This window comes from Vicugna pacos, chromosome 6, assembly GCF_048564905.1.
Source record: "Vicugna pacos chromosome 6, VicPac4, whole genome shotgun sequence".
NCBI lineage: Eukaryota > Metazoa > Chordata > Mammalia > Artiodactyla > Camelidae > Vicugna > Vicugna pacos.
Window position 1 is genome coordinate 2,342,572 of NC_132992.1, and position 20,989 is coordinate 2,363,560.

At 37.3% G+C, this 20,989-nt stretch overlaps 1 protein-coding gene across 7 annotated transcripts in view; it reads right to left on the bottom strand.

The window, feature by feature from the left end:
* MAP2K5 (mitogen-activated protein kinase kinase 5) overlaps positions 1-20,989 on the bottom strand; it is a 235,857-nt gene that overhangs the window by 143,277 nt on the left and 71,591 nt on the right. For all 7 annotated transcript variants that reach the window (XR_012073230.1, XR_012073229.1, XM_072962192.1 and 4 more), the window contains 3 exons: positions 15,683-15,722; positions 9,166-9,234; positions 8,992-9,073 (listed from right to left, as the gene is read on the bottom strand). Coding sequence is in view for 5 of the 7 variants with exons in the window: in XM_072962192.1 (XP_072818293.1) it covers positions 8,992-9,073; positions 9,166-9,234; positions 15,683-15,722 (191 nt within the window). In the remaining 2 variants the exon portion in view is untranslated. The remainder of the gene's footprint in view (positions 1-8,991; positions 9,074-9,165; positions 9,235-15,682; positions 15,723-20,989) is intronic.

Below are 20,989 nucleotides of genomic sequence, written 5' to 3' on the forward strand. Positions count from 1 at the left end.
AGATGGGGGAAGCTGAGTCCCAGAGAGGTAAGTATTCTAGTCCCGGCTGAGAGTCAGTTGATGCCAGAGCTCAGAAAAGATCTGAGCCCTTGGATTCCCAGAACTGCAAAAATCTAAAAGGTTTCCCCATAACATCACATAGCTTGAGAATCACATGTGAACTTTTTATAGTCTCACTGCAATGTGATATTACAACAACACATACTTAGAGAGACGGTTTAATCTTAGCTGAGACACTGGTATTCAAGGCTTCAGATCTGACTCATTTATCTGTTGCATGACTGGTTTGAACCTTTTCTTCATGATTTCAAGGTCATTGGTTTGCTGTCTGTGACCTGTCACTTCCTTTGGTTCTCTGGCCCCAGATCATCCCTAGTTAGTCATTTCTTGCATGCCACTATCCACTGTGGGACCCAGGAGGAGGAGTGCTAATAGACTAGCAAATAACGCATTTTAACTGCCAAACAAGTACCCATTTCCACTGATGAATTAGGGCTATCATCTTCATGTAACTAAGCCAAAAAGAACTCATGGGGTGATGTCCATGCTTATCCTAATACAGGGTCAAAATATAAAGTAGTTTCTTGCATGTGGGATAAACAAATTTGTGGTACATGAACAAGGCAACATCGCTGTCATATTCATCCTAACATTTTCCTTAAAATGATCATGATTGTTATTAATACTAACAAAATGGAAATCTGGAGTCACAAGCTAAAATTTCAGAAGCTCTCTTAGTTTCTCCCAGTTGAAAAAATAAAGAGCCCTTTCTTTCTTTCTTTGCAACATGGGTTTTGAGGGGAACAATGTATTCCCATGATGGTAACCCAAATACACGTGCATAAATTCTGAGATGCTGTATTTGGCTGCTTCGGAGTGGATCTGATTTTGATTCAGTGAGAAGGCATATCACATCACTCCCCCACTTCAAACCTTCTAATTCATCCTAATAAATTCAGACTGAAATCCAAGCTCCTTTCCATGACCTACAAGGCCTACACAATCCAGCTTCTGCCTACTTCTCTGGCCTCCTACCTGGCCGCAGGTCCTCTCGTCACCACTCTCAAGGCACCCTGGCCTTCTCTTGTGGGACACTGATTAAGCTTGCTCCTACCTTGGAGCATTTATACTTGATAGTCCCACTGCCTGGAAGATCTTCCCCATGACCTTCCCTGCGCTGGCTCAATGACCTTAAGACTCTGCTAAAATGCCACCCCCATAAAAAAGCCACCCCTGACTGTCCTATCTAGCACCCCCTCTCTTTATTAGTCATCATCTACCCTGCTTTAGGTTCTAACCAGACCTGTCTGTCTCTCAGAGTGTACTGCACATTTCCCGTCTGTCTCCCCCTTCTAGAATTTAAGCCCCATACCAACAGAGATCAAGTCTTGTTCACTGTTGTGCCCCCGGGTTTAGAACAGTGTCTAAAAGAATATGCTCAATAAATACTCGGAAATAAACAACTAATGTAAGATTAAAACAAACAATGAGAGTCTACACTAGAGAAATAGTATTAGGGCTGAGAGAAAGGTGGTGAGAAGATTAACTGGGAAGAGGAGAGCGGGAATGGAAGAGGATGGTACACAGTTTTTGGTGTATGCATTTTTAGGGAATGTTTTGTTGTATTAGAGAGAATGAAGGCCCGAAAGAGAGCGGATGGTTGATGAAGAAACTCCACCAAGGGGACGCCCATGTAAAGGGACTGACCCTGGGCAGCGCTTCATGGGAGAGGCGGATCAGGCGTGTGCAGTCGTGGCTGGGCCACAGGTGGAAGAGCAAGGAAGTGTGAGTGCTCACACATGACAGTCTATTTTCTCTCTGAATGAGAAAGAGGTAGGTAAAATCTGGGGGAGGGTGAGAAAATTTTAGAGTTGTTGATGTGGGAAATAACACAGAAGATGGGAAAGGGAGAACAAAATGAAGAAGTGGGAAATTTTAGTGTTCGGGGACCAGGTAGCACGGAGTAAAGAGAAGCCGCTAAGTAGCAGTAAGAGAAGGCTTTAGGCAGCTCAAGTCTAAGGAGTGAGGAGTCTCAAAAAAGAGTGTTAAATATAGTCTATAAAGACTATATTTGTGCGTAGTTTAAGATAAGGGCATAAAGTATTAAAATATTAACTAAAAGATGACATCACTGAAAATGGCAGGGCAAAAGTCCTCTGAAAATTCTCTTTTCCCCAGAAGAAACGGGCAAAATTTGTCAGAATGAACTTTTTCAGAACTCTGGAAATTAGCCAACCTCAGAATTATTTATTCAGGACAACACCTGAATCTTGGTAGGAGCGGCAAGCTTTGCGGCATTTTAACTTGCCACATTCCCAGTGCCTGCTCTCCAGCCCCTGGGACAGGACTGAAGCTGTGCCCCAACACACTCAGAGCCCTTCAGCAAAGACTGGGAGACGTAGCCTCAGGCATTTAAGGAAGTCTCTGTCTAGTCATTACCTAACCAGTAAGTTAATTGAAAAGAGGCTTCAGTGGCCATATACTGGAGATACAAACATTATGGAGTAGTTCAGAAGAGTCACTAAACAAACTTACAACAACAACAAACCCTGGGGATGCAGGAGAGTCTGATTTCCAGAGTAAACACGTTATATAACTTAAAATGTCCATTTTTCAATAAAAAATGAGACATGTCGAGAAACAAAAAGGTATGACTCATATGCAGGAATGAAAGCAATCAACAGAAAACTGTCCCTAAGAAAGCTCTGATGTTGGACTTAACTGGAAAAAAATCTTTAGTCAGTTATTTTAATACATGTTCACATAACTAAAGGAAACCATGTGCAAGGAACTAAAGTATGAAGATGACATCTCCCCAAATGGAAGCTATCAATAAAGAATCAGAAATGATACATACTCCCACAAACACACCTATACACATATATACATTCATATGCATATATTCATACATATATAAATGTACCTATGTCTATATATAAAGTCTGTAGTTGAAAAGGACAACAACTGAAATGAAAATTTCTCCACAGCGTATCTGACCAGGCAGAAGAAAGATTCAGGGAATATGAAGATAGGTCAATTGAGATTATCCAGTCTGAGGAACAGAAGGAAAAGAGAATAAAGAAAAATGAACACATTTTCAGAGGCCTGAAAGATATCATAAAGTGTATCAATACACGCATAATGGGGAGACTTGAAAGCGAGGAGTAGAAGCACAAAGAATATCTGGAGGAATAATGCCCAATAGTTTCCAAATTTCATAATACCATTAATCTCCATATCCAAGAAGTTCAATAAACTGCAAGAAGGATAAATTCAAAGAGACCTCCACCTAGACACAATATAAAACTGTCCATAGACAAAAACAAAAGGAGAATCTTGAAAGCAGTAAGATAAGCAATGCATCAATTACAAGGGATTCTTAAAAAAATTAACTGCTGATTATTCATTAGAAACCATGGAAATCTGAGGCAATGAGAATGGTATATTCAAATAGCTCAAAGGGAAAGACTATCAACCCAAAATTCTATACCCAGCAAAACTATCTTATAAAAATGAAGAAAATAAGACATACCCAAATAAACAAAAACGAAGGGAATTCATTAGCAGTTGACCTTCCCTAGAAGAAATTCAGTCCTTCAGACTGAAAGAACATCAGATTGAAGTTACTAGACAGTAACTCAAATTCACGTGAAGAAATAAAGAGCATTTTTTTTGTTTGTAACTCTTTTTTTTCCTCTTACACAATTTAAAAGACAACCGCATAAAGCAGTAATTATAAATCTTTGTTGATGAGTGTAAAACATATAAGGATGTAACAAACAACAATAACAGTAGAAAGGAGGGAGAAGGAATGGAGCTACATAGGAGCAAAGTTTTTGTACACCTTTTTATTGAAAGGAAGTTGATATTAATCCAAACTAAGTTGCTACATGTTAAAATGATAACTGCAGTCTCCAAGGAAACCAAAAATGGACCTTAAAAATACAGTAAAAAAAAAAACCCCACAAGATAATTTAAATAGTACATTAGAAAATATCTACTTAACATAAAAGAAAGCAGTAATAAAGGTTTGGAGGAAAATAGAAGACACAAGACTTAAAAACAAGTAGTAAAATGGCAGATATAAATTCTATCTTGTCAGTTAATACATTAAATATAAATGAATTAATGAGAGATTTACAGAATGGATAAAAACATTAACCAAATACATGCTGTCCTTAGGAGATGCACTTTAGATTCAAAGACACAAATAAGTTGAAAATTAACAATGGAAGAAGATGAAACAAACAAACAAACAGTAATCAGCAGGGAACCAGGATGACTATACTAATGTCAGACAAAATAGATTCATATAAATTTCGTGACTAGAGACAAAGAAACACATTTTATTATGATAAGAGTCAATTCATCAAGAAGATATAACAATAATAAACATATATGTACCTAACAACAGAATGCCAAAGTATGTGAAGCATAAACTGACAAAACTGAACGGAGAAGTAGACAACCCAAAAATACCCCACTTAAATACCCTACTTTCAACAACAGATAGAACAATTGCACTAAAGATTAACAAGGAAATGAAATACTTAAACAACACCACAAACCAACTAGTCCTAACAGACATCTCAAGAACACCCCACCTATCAACAGCAGAATACATTTTTCTTAAGTGCACATGGAACATTCTCCAGGACAGACAATATTTTAGGGCATAAAGCAAATCTTAATAAATTTGAAAGAAGTGAAATCATACAAAGTACGTTCTTTGACCTCAAAGAAATATTAGAAATAAACAACAGAAGGACATTCCATGTGGAAAATGACACAGTCCTAAATAAAAATGGGCCAAAAAAGAAATCACAGGGGATTATCTTTCTGAGGAATTAGAAAATACTTCAAGATAAGTAAAAATGAAAAAAAAAAAACAAAAAAACAAAAAAAACAAAAACAACACAACATATCAAAACGTCTAGGGTGCAGCTAAAGCAATGTTTAGAGGGAAATGTACAGTTGCAAATACCTACATTAAATTAAAAAGTTCTCCTAGTCAATAGCCTAACTTTGCAGCTTAGAAATACAGAAAAGGGAGACCAAACTAAACACAGAGTGAGTAGAATGAATAAATACTAGAGCAGAGATAAATGACACAAAAGAAAAACAAAAGACAAAAATCAAAGAAACCAAGAGTTGGTCCTTTGAAAAAGACAAAGAAAGTGACCAACTTTTAGCTACCCTGACCAAGAGAAAAAGAGAGAAGACTCAAATTACTAAAATCTGGAATGAAAGAGAGAACATTAATACTAACTTTACAGAAATAAAAATGATTAGGAATAACTGAGTACCAACAAATTCGATAATCTGGATGAAATGAACAAACTTCTAGAAAGCCACAAACTACCAAAACTCACTCAAGAAGAAACAGAAATTCTGAACAAATCTATAACTACCTGTAATTAATAAAGATATTGGTTGGTAAAAAAAATCTATTCACAATTGTTATTCAGTCTTAAAAAGGAAGTAAATTCTGATATATGCCACAACAATCTTGAGGACATTATGAAAAGTGAAATAAGCCCCCAAAAGACAAATACTGTGTGATTCCACTTAGATGAGGTAGCCAGAGTAGCCCAACTCATTCAGACAGAAAGCAGAATGTTGGCTGCCACAGCCTTGGAGCAGAAGGCAAAGGGAGCTATGGTTTAATGGGTATAGAGTTTCAGTTTTGCAAGATGAAAAGAGTTCTGGAGATGAATGGTGGTGGTGGTTGCAGTTATGTGAATGTACTTATTGGTACTGAACTACACACTTAAAAGTGGTTAATATGGTAAAGAATATATTTTATGTATTTTACCACAATTAAAAAAAAAAAACTCTGAAGGAAAGATAGTCTTACACACACAGTCTTGCAAACTCCACTTGGCCACGTAAGAATGCGCCTTGGACTTGGAATACTTGCTTACCAAGAGATACGGAGCCCACATTGCCTGTGTTCGGTTTACCTTCTTATTCTGGAATATCTTTCCCTGTTTCAGGCTCAATATGTACTCCTTTGTCCTGCTTGAGCATGTGCATCAACAGACCTCAGGCATGCCTCCAGCTTTCAGCACTTCTGACTCCAGGGGAGGAGGGTGGAATGGGGGCTATCTCTGCTGCAACACGAGATGGGTACGTGCAGACCAACTGCCCTACACAGACTGCCAGGAGGGACTGCTGCTAGCCATGGGGAACTGACACCCACTACTGAAGCTGATCTTGCTTGCTCGGTCTCTTTTTTTATGTGAGTAAAGCATTGTTCAATCCAGTGCCTGACTGCATAGTGTTTTTCTAGGTGACTCCAGTACCAAGATGCAGTGGGCAGAAGTGCCTGGACTTCTCTTAATAACAGACAACAGATGCCACTTGACCAGAAAAACAACTCAGAAGGAAAACCCCAGGAACAGATGGCTTCACTGGTGAATTACACCAAATGTTTAAAGAAAAATTAACATCAATCTTTCACAAACTCTTCCAAGAAAATGGAAGAGAACACTGTCCAACTCATTCTTTGAGGACAGAATTATTTTAATATCAAAATTACATAATGATATCATAAGGAAAGAAAACTACAAACCAGTATCCCTTAAGAATACAGATGCAAAAATCCTCAACAAAATACTAGCAAAGTGACACCAGCAACATATGGAAAGAATTATACATCACGACTAAGTGGAATTATCCCAGGAATGTCACAATTGGTTCAATATGCAAAAATCTATTAACGTAATATACCATAATTATGGAATAAAGGACAAAAACACATGATCATTTCAACAGACACAGAAAAAACATGTTACAAAATCTAATGCCCTTTTATGATAAAAATACCCAACAAAGTTGGAAGAGAAGGAATTTCTACAACTTGACAAATGGCATCCACTAAAAACCCACAGCTAACATCACACTTACTGGTGAAAGACCGAAAGCTTTTTCTCTAAGATTAGGAGCAGAAGAAGGATGTCTGCCCTCACTACCTCTACTCGACATTGTACTGAAAGTTTGAGTCATGGTAATTAAGCATTAGAGAAAGAAAAGGACCCCGATTGGAAAGGAAGAAGTAAAACTACTTATATTTGCAGATGACATGATCTTCTATATAAAAAACCCTAAGGGATCTACAAAAACCTGTTAGAGTTTAAGAAACAAATTTAGCAAGGTAGCAGAATACAAGATCAATATACAAAAATCACTGTGAATGCAAACTGATGTACAATGGGGTGGGGAGGGTGTAGCTCAAGTGGTAGAGTGCGTGCTTAGTATGCACGAGGTCCTGGGTTCAATCCCCAGTACCTCCTCTAAGAATAAACCAATAAATAAACCTAATTACCTCCCTCAACCAAAAAAAAAAATTGTGATGTACAATGGAATGGAACAGTTTAGCAGTGTCAAATAGAGTTATTGTATGATCCAGCAATTCCACTCCTACTTACATACTCAAGAGAATTAAAAACACATGTTCTCACAAAAACTTGTACACAAATGTACACAGTAGCATCAGTCATAATAGCCCCCAAGTGGAAACATAAATAGCCATCAGTGATGAATGAGTAAATAAAATGTGGTTCATCCACACAATGGACTATTATGCAGTCATAAAAAGGAATGAAGTACTGATAAATGCTACAACATGCATAAACCTTGAGAATGTTATGCTAAGTGAAAGAAGCCAGACACAAAGGCCATATATTGTATGACTTCACTTATATGAAATGTCCAAATTAGGGAAATCCATAGAGAAAGAACATAGATTAGTGGTGGCCAGGGACTAGAGGGAAGAAGGTGTAGGGAGTGACTGCTAATGGGTAGGGAGTTTGTTTCTCGAGCAATAAAAATGTTTCGGAATTAGTGGTGATGGTTATAGAACCTTCTGAATATACTAAAAACCACTGAATTATACACATGAAAAGACTGAATTTTATGGTATTTGAATATATCATCTAAATAAATAATTTTTAACGTAACAAAAATTGAAGACTTCAAGAAAGAATGATGAAAAGTCATAAAATAATGACATGTACTGGCTCTCTGAACCCACTTTTTCTAGTAAGTCCCCTGAATATCCATATGGCTGTAAGACTTTGAATTCTTGATATACACTGCAACTAACTTAGCACACGTTATTACAGTATGAAGACATCAGGGCTGGCTCGTCAAAAAGTATTGCAAGGCATAAACTAATTGTATTAATAATATACTGAGAATCCCCCAAATGAACTAAGTCTTACTTTGAAAAGTTCATACTTTTAAAATGTTGTTTTAATGAGCTAGACATTAAAAAATTTGAAAATATGAAATTTAAAGACTGTTTTGATTTAAAATGGGTAAACAGTAACAATGATGACATCATTTCATTAACGGGATATCAAGAAATCTGCATTTTGCCATAATATTCAAATTGAAAAAGAGTTACCAAAAGAGGATTGAATGAAAAATAAAGAAGGGAGGAAAGGGCTGGAGTCCAAAAAAAAAAAAAAAAACAAAAAACTAAACACATCTTGGCTAAACAGCTGTGTTGAAAAACAATTTCTTATCTTGCAATTAAGAACCGATTTCTTTCTAAAAGACACAGGACATTGGGTTAATAGATTTCTTTAGAAGAAAATCTGTTTTGGCTATTGAAACATTAGAAGAACAGAACATCTGTTTTGTAAGAAAAGACAGATTGTATGGAAGAATCAAATATCAAACCACCGATTAGACTAGCATTTAATCTGTTCTATTTAAATTTTCAATAAAAGTAAATGAAGTTACATTCTTGAAATTATAGCTCGGCTATAAATATTTAACACCAGGAACCCCTAACACCAGGATGTTTTAGAGCAAAAAGGAAGTCATTATTAGTATATTTTAACTATTATTAAAAATTAAAAAAAATTTTATCTAGTTGTATTTTAACTATTTTTAATTCTACTTGATATCTATATCAAAATCAGGTTTTAAAGCACTCTACCCCCAAATTATTTTTAAAGTATTATGAAAGGAAAAACTCACCATCCATGAATTCTGTACATATTGAAATCCTATTTTCAACGAAAAATGCACCATAAAACCCTATGATATATGATGAATCACACTGTAACAAAAATCAGACAAAAGTGGTTAAAAACCTGCAAGCCAATATCATAGGCATGTTTTACAAGGGAAAATAACCAAGAAAAAAATTACCTTATAAAGAATTTCCAATTCAGACATAATTTGCTTCTGAAGTTCCAGTGTAATATCTAGTAGTATGACCTAAACATACAAGGGAATCAACATTCACGCATTTATTCACCTCTAAATTCAACACAGCTATATTCACTATGAAATGTAACAACTAAAAAATATGGTGTTTTTCCTATTCATTCTCTCTTTCTCCTCCCCATCACCATAACCTCCAGTAATACAAACTGTGTCCACATCCGTCTAACACTTTGGACTGGGGGAGGGAGGTGGTATAGAAGTGATTGATGGGACCCAGGAAAAAGCCAGGTCTCAAAGGTCAGTATTAATGGCTTTAAAAGTCAGTTAAGTTATCACACCCTTAATTTACACACCCTATTTTGGTCACATTGGTTATTTTCAGAAGAGGAAGATAGGAATGACCCTGAAACCATTACAAACATAATTGTCTTGTAATTCATACATCAGGCAAAAGCAGAAGAGGATGGTGAGTAAAAATGACATCTAAAGTAGATATTTAGGCATGAGAGAAATGAGGACTTTTTCAAACGTCTCAGGTTTTTACATTCTTCCAGTTACGTAGTATTTCTTTCCTGAAACCGTTATAAAATGTTGGAGCTTGAAGGAACCTCAGAAATTACTTCATCTAATTCCCATCTTTTAGAGGAGGAACCCAAGGTTCTGAGGAGCCACAAGGCCTTGACTCGGAGGACCAGGCACTTTGCAGTATGTCCTGAGGCTTTGTGGTTTTCCCTAAAATATCAACCACTGAGTCCAACTCAGCACAGAAACGTACACTTACCTTGAACAAATTCGTTTATTTCAAACACTTTTTTTTTTTAAGAAAGACCATCAACCATTCAAATTTTACTTAGCACTTGAGTGAAGCCAATTCAGGGGAAACTGTTTTTAACTTTATTTTGGGGGGAGGCGGGTAATTAAGTTTGTTTATTTATGTATTTTTAATAGCGGTACTAGGGATTGAATCCAAGACCTCATGCGTGATCAGCACACACTCTACCAGTGAGCTATACCCTGTCCCTCTGTTTTTTACTTTGAAAGGCAGTGATTAGTAAAATAAGTAAAAGATAATTTCTAAGATTTGTGGCAGAGTTTCTGATTCTAGGCACTTATAGGCAAAAATTTAAGTCAAGATTACCATGACAGTGTAGTTATACACCATCCAACACGGAACTACATTTTGTGTTATAACTGCAAATATATATATATACTTGAGGAAAAAACAGAAATTTTGAATTGCAAACTGCTGATAGAGCAAAGAAAGAAAAGGATCATTTTCTAAAATCCACGTTTTACAGTACTAACATCTATTTGGGGAGGATAAAGTGAGGGGACAAAAGGCATAGTCACTTCTATCAAGAGTTTGCTTCAGGGTCATTTATAGAAGCTCTCACTAAACTAGGTTGTAAGTGTAATGCAGAACTGCCAAGAAACATTTAAACATCTCTCCCAATCAACAGTCATTTGCTGACAACATTCACTTACATTTTTGTTCCTGTATAAAACTTAACAACGAAATTAATCCACCTAGAATTGTTTCATTTTACACCATAAAATATGAGAGCTATTCATACTACTATGTCAAGTACAGGGAATCTTTCACCCTTAAGAACTCTCCTAAAAGGAATACATTATTACTTACCTTAAAGCTGTGGTTCTCAGCCTAGGCTTCACATTATAATTACCTTTGTATCAAGGTTATTTATATGAATATATAAGGACACTTCAAAAAAAACCCTGATGCACAGGCCTTACCTCAGAATATTGGAATCAAAATTTCTGGGGTTGGGCCCACGTCTTTGCATTCTTTAAACATTTCCCAGATGATTTTTAATCCACAGTGAGGTTTGAGAAGCCCTTATTTAAGGTTTCAAAATGCCATTTATTTTGTGTTTAGTATGACTACTAAGAGGTACTGCATCCCAGGCCCCTAGTCAAGAAACAACATGATTCTACATGGCTAGCCAGCACCTGGGAGTTAGCCCAAAACTACGGGCTATGAACGTATTCTCTTGATAGAGAAACTTAATTGGGTTCCCATGACTTAGAATAAAGTTAAAACTCTAGCGTGACATTCAAGGAATTCTTTCACAATCTAGCTCCAACTTGTTATTCTAGCTCCTTCTCTCTCCTTACCGCAAACCCAAGCTGCATGTGAAACCAGTCATTTCTTCTGGTCCACACGCAGCCGGCACTTCTGCCCACGTCCAGCCTCTGCTCCTGCTGTTCCCTCCACTTGACGTGTGCTTCCTCGTTCCATTCCACAGTTGCTGATCATAAAACCATTTCTGTTCTTCAACACAGCTTGAATGTCACTGTCACCTCCACGAAGCCAGCCCCAAAGCCTTCCATTAAACCCCTTGCCTTTCTCTGTATCACATCCTGCTTTTAGCATTAATGCTTCATCTCCTAAAAACAGAAGCCAGGAGTACAGAGCAGTTGTGAGCCCCTGCAGGGCAAGGACTGAGTCTTGGGCACCTTTCTCTGGTCCCCTCCCCTGACACCCAGCACCTGCACAGGGTCTTACTCACAGGGGTGCCCATTAAACGGCACAGGACTTAATTAAAGCGCTCCTTACAACCGCAATCCTCCAAACAAAAAGCTGCTTCTAGACAGAAAGGAAATGAATTGCTTGATTTCTACAACTGAATTTCAAACCAAAGACATAAATAAAACCGCCACACTGGCCGAAAATGTAGCAAGTAATACGGTATTTGTGGGGCCAATCCACTGCACTCTAACAGGTCTTGATCATTCTTGGAATTCGCTGTAGTCCGGAACAGTGGAGATTCCATAATGGTGGGAAAGTGAATAAAATAATTTCTGGGAAGTTGAGCAGGAAAGTCAAATCTACCTTAAAATGGAAAAACTGGAAAAAAGCATGGCAGATGCTAATTTTCTTTTTGAAGAATAAGCAAAGTACGAACTCCCTGAGTCTCTATTATTATTTTTTTTTTCCTCCTTAGGAAGAGCTAAATTTTTCAAACTGGAGAGAATTTGCACATACAGTATTTGCTGGAGAAAGGGTTAAGTTCGAAACCGAAGTACCTGAGTACATTCCCGCTGCTCTCCACCGCACCTCCAGGACAAATAAGGATGAGTTGTCAAGTTAAATATAAGCAGCCGAGTGACTGAATTATAATTTACTCTGTGCTCAATTTAAATTAGTGTGAGGCTATTAAAATATACAGTATAAATACGGCAATTCATCACAAGCTGTCATGGATGACTTCATTTATTTGCTGGAGTGGCACAAGCCCCACTAAAGGGAAGGAGAGCAAAATCACAGGTCAAATTAAGCTGCTATTCTGTTTTAATTCGCTTATTTAATCTGTGGCGACATAATTGTCTTTTACAGTACGTACAACTCAGAAAGGAAATTTGGGAGGATTACAGTCAGTATACAAATGATTAATCAAATGGTCCATTTAAATGCCAGTTTAAAAGCAGCAGAAATCCAAAGCAGTCCAAGAATGATAATCAGCACGTGCTATATACAGTGCTAAATTTCCTGTGCGACGGGTGTCTCCCAATTGGAAAATACACAATACAGGGGAAACCTACTAAGCTCTACTCTTTGAAAGATTTTATAGAATACATTAACGGTATAAAAAGGTTCTGTTTACAAGATGGCTAAAAGTATTTTTATTTGTTTTCTGTTCTGCTTGTTTGTAATCATCTTGCTTTCCTACACTCCTCCCACCCTACCCCACAAAAAGCCAGTTAGAAACATGTTTCATGAATCTTACACAGCCATCAGATAGCTATCTTGAAAACTACATTAAGTGTCATTTTCAAAGTACTCTCTTTGAGGCAAAATTTCTTTTCTGAATTCAGTGGTATAAAATACAAATCCAGGGTACTTCTATTCTTTCCAAAATTCAAGGTGCTGTTGATAATATCTGAGGTGGTATTTTCCCACCTTTGAATTCTGAAGAGGTAAACACTATGATATGCTTAGACACTGCAATATGCTTTAGACAAAAAAAGTCTCAAAAATAAGGACATTTACAAGTACAAAAATTAGAAATATTCTGAGGAGGAAAAGTAACAGATTTTCAAGGACTCCCATCTAATTGCTCCCACAGACATTCAAAGTATGGGTCCAAATGACCACTTGACTTGGGAAATTAAATCTCCCTCATCATTCTGTGCAGGCATCAGAGCCCTGCAGGTGATTCTGTTTAGACAAGGACTGTGATTTGCTGCTCTTCACAGTCCCTCTGTGACACCAGAAGGCCCTGTTTCACAGCTGAGGTCACTGGGAGGTTCAAGTGACATGCTTGAAGTCACACAAAAGTCAGGAGGGGGTCAAGAAAAGATCAAATGCGCTTCTAACTCTTAACCTTTCATTTCACCCTGTAATATAAAAAAAAAAGAAGGCTAAGAAATACTCTGGTGAGAGCAATGGTCCATACAAAGAACACTATGGGATATTCTGTACGTGAGCTGAACCTGCTCTCAGGATGTTACTTCAAAAGATGAATGAGTGAACTAAAGACAAACAAAAGAACAAAATTTATTCATTCAGTTAGTCAGTCAACAAACTATGTGCTACACACCTAGTCATCCCATGTAGTGTCCTGCACTAGGCCCTCTATGCAAAGTTCTGCATGAATCAGTGGGTACGGCAAGAAGGTACGTGAGATCTGTTCCCCACTGACAAAGAGATTCCAGTGTAATGGGGGGAAATGTACATGTGTACTACTAGTAGAATACAAGGCAGTGTGTGGTAACGTCCTTAAGAGACAGACTTCTAGACAGGTTCAAAGGAGAGGGTGAGTGAGTGACAAATATACCACAGGTGACAGGATTTATTCAGTAAGTTCAATGGAGGAGCAAGCTTTAGAGCCAATCCTTGAAGGGGGTTAAAGATTTTCCTACATGGAGACATAGGTGATGGCATTCTAATTAGAGGGAAATAACGTGAACAAAAGTGTTGAAGAGCGAAAGTACCTGGGTTCAGACAAGGCCATGAGGTCAACTTAAAAGAAGCACTGGATTCAGACACAGAAGATAATGCTATGACAGCAGGCTGATGACATACTCTGGAAAATCTTGAATTTCATCCCACTGAATGTTTAGTTTATCTGGGACATAATGTAGAGGTTCTGAAGAGTTTTGAGAGGGGAAGAGACGTGACCAGAACTGTGCTTTAGGAAGCGAAATCTGCGGGTGGTGAGCAGCAATATAGTACAGACATTAAGAGCACGGACTCGGGGCAAGACTTCCCTAGGTTCAAAGTCTGGTTCCATTCCTTATTAGTTGTGGGACTCAGCTACTTAACTTTCCTGTGCCTCAGCTTCTCCATCTGTAAAATGAGGATCTGGCAGCAACTGCAGAAGTTTGTTGGGAGCGTCATTAAAAGAGGAAAATGCGTGTAGAGTACCTAGCACAGTGTAAATGATCGATAAATGGTAGCCTCCATTTTTGCGAGAACAGTTTAAAAGCTGTTCCGTTGACGAGAGGCAAAAACGAGCATCTGGATTAGAGTGGTAATGAGAAAGGAAGAGACACATTAAAAGATAGATAACAAAAAACCCCAGAAAAATCAACAGGCTTCCAGACATCAGACATCAGCTAAAATAGGACTGTGATCCCTGAGAGATGGCAACAGAGGTGAGTCCTGTGACTGCCCAGCTTACTGACCACACAAGAGCTTTCAGGCCCCATCCAGGGAGGGGACCCCAGGGGAGCTCAGCCAGGATGAGGGAAATTAAAGTATAATTGTGAAGTTCTCATCCAATAGGTAACTTGCAGGTAGACTACGGAAAGTTAAGATGTATACTACAAACTCTAATGCAACTGCTTAAAAAAAAAAAGGACATATAGACAGAACAAGTAGAAAACAAAGAGCAAATTGATACACTTGAATCCAACCATATCAATAACCACATGAAATGTAAATGATCTAAATATCTCTATTAAAAAGCAGAGTGGATTAAAATACAAGACGTAACTAACTGTATGCTGCCTACGAGAAATCCCTCCCAAATATAGAGACAACAGGGTAAAAGTGAAAGGCTGGGTCATGCTAACACTAGTCAAGCCAAAGCTGGAGGAGCCATATTAGTATCAGACAAGGCCAAACAGTAAGTTGTCTGGGGTGATTTATAGCAGTGCTCCCCTCTCCTGGAGTAAATAACCTTAAGTTGACTGTCTTTAAATACACCACTGGCAACAATCTAAAAGTTCTGTCATCAAAGGTACAAACAAATGACTAGATAAAAAGGGAAACAGTGCTCGGGTTGGCGGAGGCGCCCTCGGAGTGAGAAAGCAGCTCAGTATGCACAGGAGGGACAACCCAGCGCCCAGGAGGTACCACGGGGCTATACTCAACGAACAGGGTCGAGGCTTCCCCCGCCCACCACCCAAACCTCAAACCACTTCACTTCCTCTCCGACAACACCTGTGACTCAAGCTGAGACGGGTGGGGGTGGGATCAAAGCGGTAAGCATCAAAAATTTCACGAGTTTCATAAAATGAATCCAGCACTTACCTTTACAGCTAATATTTTCCCACTTGGGACATGATATGCTCTATGGAAAGAAAAAAAAAACAACAAAAATTCACTTGCGATTACTAAACGACCCATAAAATGGTTAAGGATATAAATGTAAATCTGAATACATCCCAGCAAGGGGATATACAACACTTTCAAAGAGCACTAGTAACAGCAGTAATTTGCAGTTCTGTTGAGCTTCATGGTTTACACAACGATTCATCACATAGTACCTTAAAATAACCCTCTCAGGGAATGCTCGGATTATTACCACTTTTTTTAGAGCCGAGAACTCTGACACACAGAGAAGTTAAGCAGTCTGCCCAATGGCACAAAGTCAGTAAGAGGCAACTAGACATCAAATCCAAGTCTTGTAGCTCCAGATCCTTCATGACATACTGTCACTGTGTGTGTGTGTAGGGGGGGGGTGTCTTCTGTAGCTCTCTGCTAAGCACTGTACTGAGCCACGTAAGACGGGAGGTTTTCCTTTCATTTTAATTATATATTACAGACAAATTATATCACTACATTTCATCGAAACAATCTCAAAACACCTGGAACTAGCTATGGTTTAAGACATAAATTCATGTAAGAAGGCACTGAGTTACAAGGTTCAAGTATGTGGTTCCTCTTTTCCTAAGGCTGGCATCTCTCAACATTAAAAAAGCTTTAGAACATTTAGAACAAAGTTCAAATGACCAGATACAGTGAAATAATGACAATTTAAGTCAAGGAATATGAACACACTCATTTGTGGAAGAGTAAGAGAATAAGGTATGCGGAAATAAAATACCATCACATCTCATCAAAATCTCCTGTGTTTAAAGGAAATGTGTACATATGTACCACAAGGACTCCACATTCTGACCACTATCCAGAAACAACCTGCTTCACATAAAATTTTCAAAACAAACCACATAACGTGAACAAGCACTGCTACTGTAAGTCCATGTAACTGTAAAGAAACAAATTAGTTTGGAAAAGCTAAAATCTTGCTCCATAGAGGATTCTGCACATTAGCCAAGATCGGATTCGTCTTCCTCTCACCCAGCTGGTGTTAAGATGTAAAACAGGGTAGGGAAGATATGGGGAATGGAATTTAGCTTCTCAGGAATTCCCCATCCGTATGTGCAAGTTGCAAAATATATTTACCAGGTTCCCAATGTTTACTGGGTAATGACCTAGTAGTGAAAACTGTTCATTTATTATTTTTTTATTGAGATATAATTGACATGTAATATTATATTACTTTCAGGTGTACAACAGGATTCAATATTTGTATTCACTGCAAAATGATCACCATGATAAGTCTAGTTAACATCCATCACCATACATGTTATAAAAATAGCATATTTCATAAAACAAAAACAAAACATATATTCCACTATTATCAAAATGAAAAAAATCATTTTCTGTTGCTTTGGCAGAAATATTCACGTGGCTACTCTGATAATTTTTTAATAGCTTTACTGAGATATAGTTATATATGGCAGAGTTCACTTGTTTAAAGTATATAATTTAAGATTTTTTAGCAAATTTACAGAGTTATGCAATCACTGACAAATGTTTTTAAAGTGACTGTCTTAACAGAAATGGTTCAGTTATTAAGAATCTACAAGTATTTCTAACTTTTCACATATAAAAAATGTCACAAATTCAGGTAAGACTAAGAAAAAAACGTATCAATATATATGTATGTATCCATATATATGATTGTTATAAGAAATTCACTCTGCTTTTCCTACTTAAGTGGACAAAGGTCAAACCAATTATGGAAGGTCAACTTAGTCTTTATTTTATCAATTAATTGTAGAGAAAGTCAGGAATATCTCATTTAAAGGATAAAGGCAAGATTATAAAAACTGGCAATAGTTCACTTTACCAAAGAGTTCTTTAATTTATAAAAGTGTCTAAAGACTTTCTCTAAACCCCAACCTCCCAAGTGTATTTAAATACTATTAAATTACAAAACTTTTTAAAAATTTTTTTACATTTTGTATAAAGTTACATACATTTTTTAAAGTGGAACCCCTATACTATATTGGTTTTAGAATAAATTACCCCTTAATTTACCATCACACTTTTACAATGTGAAACTACATGTTACGATTTGATTCATGATCTATATAAAGTCATGTAATAAATTAAAATATTAGAAGTTACACTCTATTTTTTTCTCAATGCCTGACAGAGAAGCTGCTGGACTAAGCCAATATGAAATGTGATTTGAAGGAATTCAGTAACTTTATTCCAGGTAATATAATATGTAAGATTTAATAATGATATATTATTTTTTCCTCTCTTTCAATTTCAATTTTTCAAAATACTGCATATTAGAATCACTAACCAAAGACTAAAATGTAAAGATAAATAGCTGAATGCATACATAAAGATTCAAAAGTTGTAATAAGATCAGTGTTGTTACATTAGACAACAAGCAACACCTGGACATTTTAGACCTATAAGAGTGATAGAAAAATGATTAGTAAATAGTCCAGTATATATAGTATTCTGGACAGTTTGGCAACTTAATTAGCTTGTTAAGAAAGTTGATCTCTTTTCCAGAAGAAGGGTCTCCTATTTCCAAGTGAATTAAAAGGCGAGGCTTGATGATTTAATTATGACACACGCTAATTCATCCGTGGAAGTTTGGGTTTGATTTCCAGCAATAAAGATGCTGCGTGGTTTGGCTTACAGTGCAATGACAGTACCAATTCAACATTTAATCGTCACGGAGAAGTGGACGGCAAAGGCAATGCCAAGTATGAGTCAAGTGTGTCCCTTAACGTTGCAAATGGCATTCTACCCAGAGAAAAGGAATTCGCTTACTTTCAGTGGATACTGCATCTCGACTGCCTTGACCTTCCTCAACACATTAACTGTAAAGTGATTAATGAAGTTTGAATGGAGAATCCGGTTACAGCAAAAGACAACTATACACCTCTGCATTGTTTTAATTAATAGCTAACACTTCAAATTAGTTTGTTGTTGCCACAGTAATTACTTGTTCCAGTGAGTGCATGGAGGAAGCATTCTTATGAGTTATTTTTAGCGCCGAGTCCTTGAGTGTCCCATTTTGGTTGTGACCAGCACAGAGCTTCTGGGAATAGTCTCAGCTCTTGAAATTAAGGGCACAATATACATACACTTTAGGACTATAAAAGCCAAGTGGCCTGGTATAAATTTTTTACATGTTTAAAAGTAACAAGGAACCAGCAAAAGAGAACATGTATATTTTTCAAACTTTCTTACTTTCTTTTTCCACTTGGAACAATAGGTTCTAGATGACTGGACAAAAATGTTGGTACCAACCTCTAATTTTGGTAGAGTACAGAATCAGACAATGCACTGGACAAGTAGGTAACAGAGAACTGTCTAATCTTATCCATTCCTTTTATAGTAGAAACATCTAAAAGCCAAGTTAAAAAACCTGTCTAAGCTCACACAGTTGGTCAATGGCAAAGCCAAGAGTGGACCTGAGACAGAATACACATATTTTAGGACCTAAAAAAAAAAATATGTGGTGATGTTTAAGTTTTCTTAGCTGCATTCTATGGCAGGGAAACTCAGTTCAAAACTTACAAAGGTATTGCCCTATTTCAATCAGGCTAAGGACCGTCACACTGAATCTTTCCAAGCAAAGAAGCATTCTGCAAACACTACCAATCCACCACGGGAGGCAGAAGAGCAAAGGGGGTACGTGGGCTGTAAGTCACTGCCCGGGTTCCGATGCCAGTTCTGCCATTTCCAAATATGAATCTGGACAATTATTAAACCTGACCTTGTCTCAGGTGCCTCAAGCCTGAAAAGGGGAAATCAGCCCCTACCTTACAGGTTTGTGAGGGTCAGTGAGGTAATATAATTAAAGCAGTGAAGACAGGACCTGGCACACAGGAAGCAAGCATTAAACGCTAGGAAGTTAGAAAGTTTTCAGGGTTGCTAGGTTTTCTAAGAGTAAAACCCGCAAAAACAGAGTGAAAAAGAGTTACCTCTGTGCTCTGAGTCAGGCTACGTGCTCTACAAAGGAAGGCTAATAAAGTTCTAATAATGACGACTTATAAAAAGCCACAATACAGCATTTACTGTCAAGAAAGGCAAGTAGTGTGATTTCATATTGAACCAACTTTGAAGACCAAGAATCAGTCATCCAAAATGCTATGATTATACCATAATTCAAATTCTAGACTTCTTACCATGTTTCTCTCCTGCCCACGACTGTAACTTAATCACACTCAGGCAGATGTGATGAGTCCCACACGCCAGGTATTCATCTCAGCAGAAACACCATTGGACAGTAACTGTTCCTAAATAAGAAGCCTAATTTTTCATTCTTCTTGGATTAACAGAAAAATGTAAGCTACTCTAAAAAAGAAAAAAACCCACACTCTTTCCTTTCATATACACCCTTATAGACTATAAAAATTTGAGACTTCTCCTAGTCTTCAGACTATATTAGTATCTCTGTTATAATCCCTAGCATACTGCAGACAAATCGTTTATGTCTGCCTCCTGTACTGGGCAGGGAACACTACCATGTCTTAATCATCTTTGCATTCTCTACACTCTGCACAAATATTGGTCCACAAGCAGGTACTCCAAACTTAATAAATGTTTGACAAATGATTATTACTTTTGGATGGAAAAAAAATCTATCCTTGGATAGTGCTTTACAAAGAAATTCTACATGCATTTAATTGATTAATTCCAAAATCTTATAAGTCGGAGTAGGAGTTATTTTTCCCCAGCTTTAAGATACAGTTGACATACACATAAGTAGAAGTTATGATCATCCCCATTTTATGGGTAGATTTCTAACTGCTGAATGAAAAGTCCTTACAAGGACTTCATGATTGGCCCCTTGATTATTCAATGATTTCTGCTTCTACCAATCTCCCTTATCCATAGTACTCACTGTGTTCCACCAAACATCTTTCTGCCTCAGGCCATTCGCACCTACTCCTCAGGCTTGGACCACTCTTCCTCCAATATCCACTTGGCTTGCTCCATCACTTCCTTCAGATTCAATGTGACTTCTTTGACCATCCTACATAAAAAAGCCCATTCTCTCTTTCTTTATTCTTCATAGAATTCATCAATACCTTATACAATTTATTTATTATCTATCTCCTACCACTAGAAAGGAAGCTCTGTGAAACAGGGACTTTTCTTGTTTTTGTGGCTCACTACTGTATCTCCAGTGCCTAAAATTGTGCTGGGCACATTTTATAAATATTTGTTGAATGAATGAATAAATTCCCTTAACTGCTACAGATCTATTTTTACTTTTTATTTTTCTTAAGACAG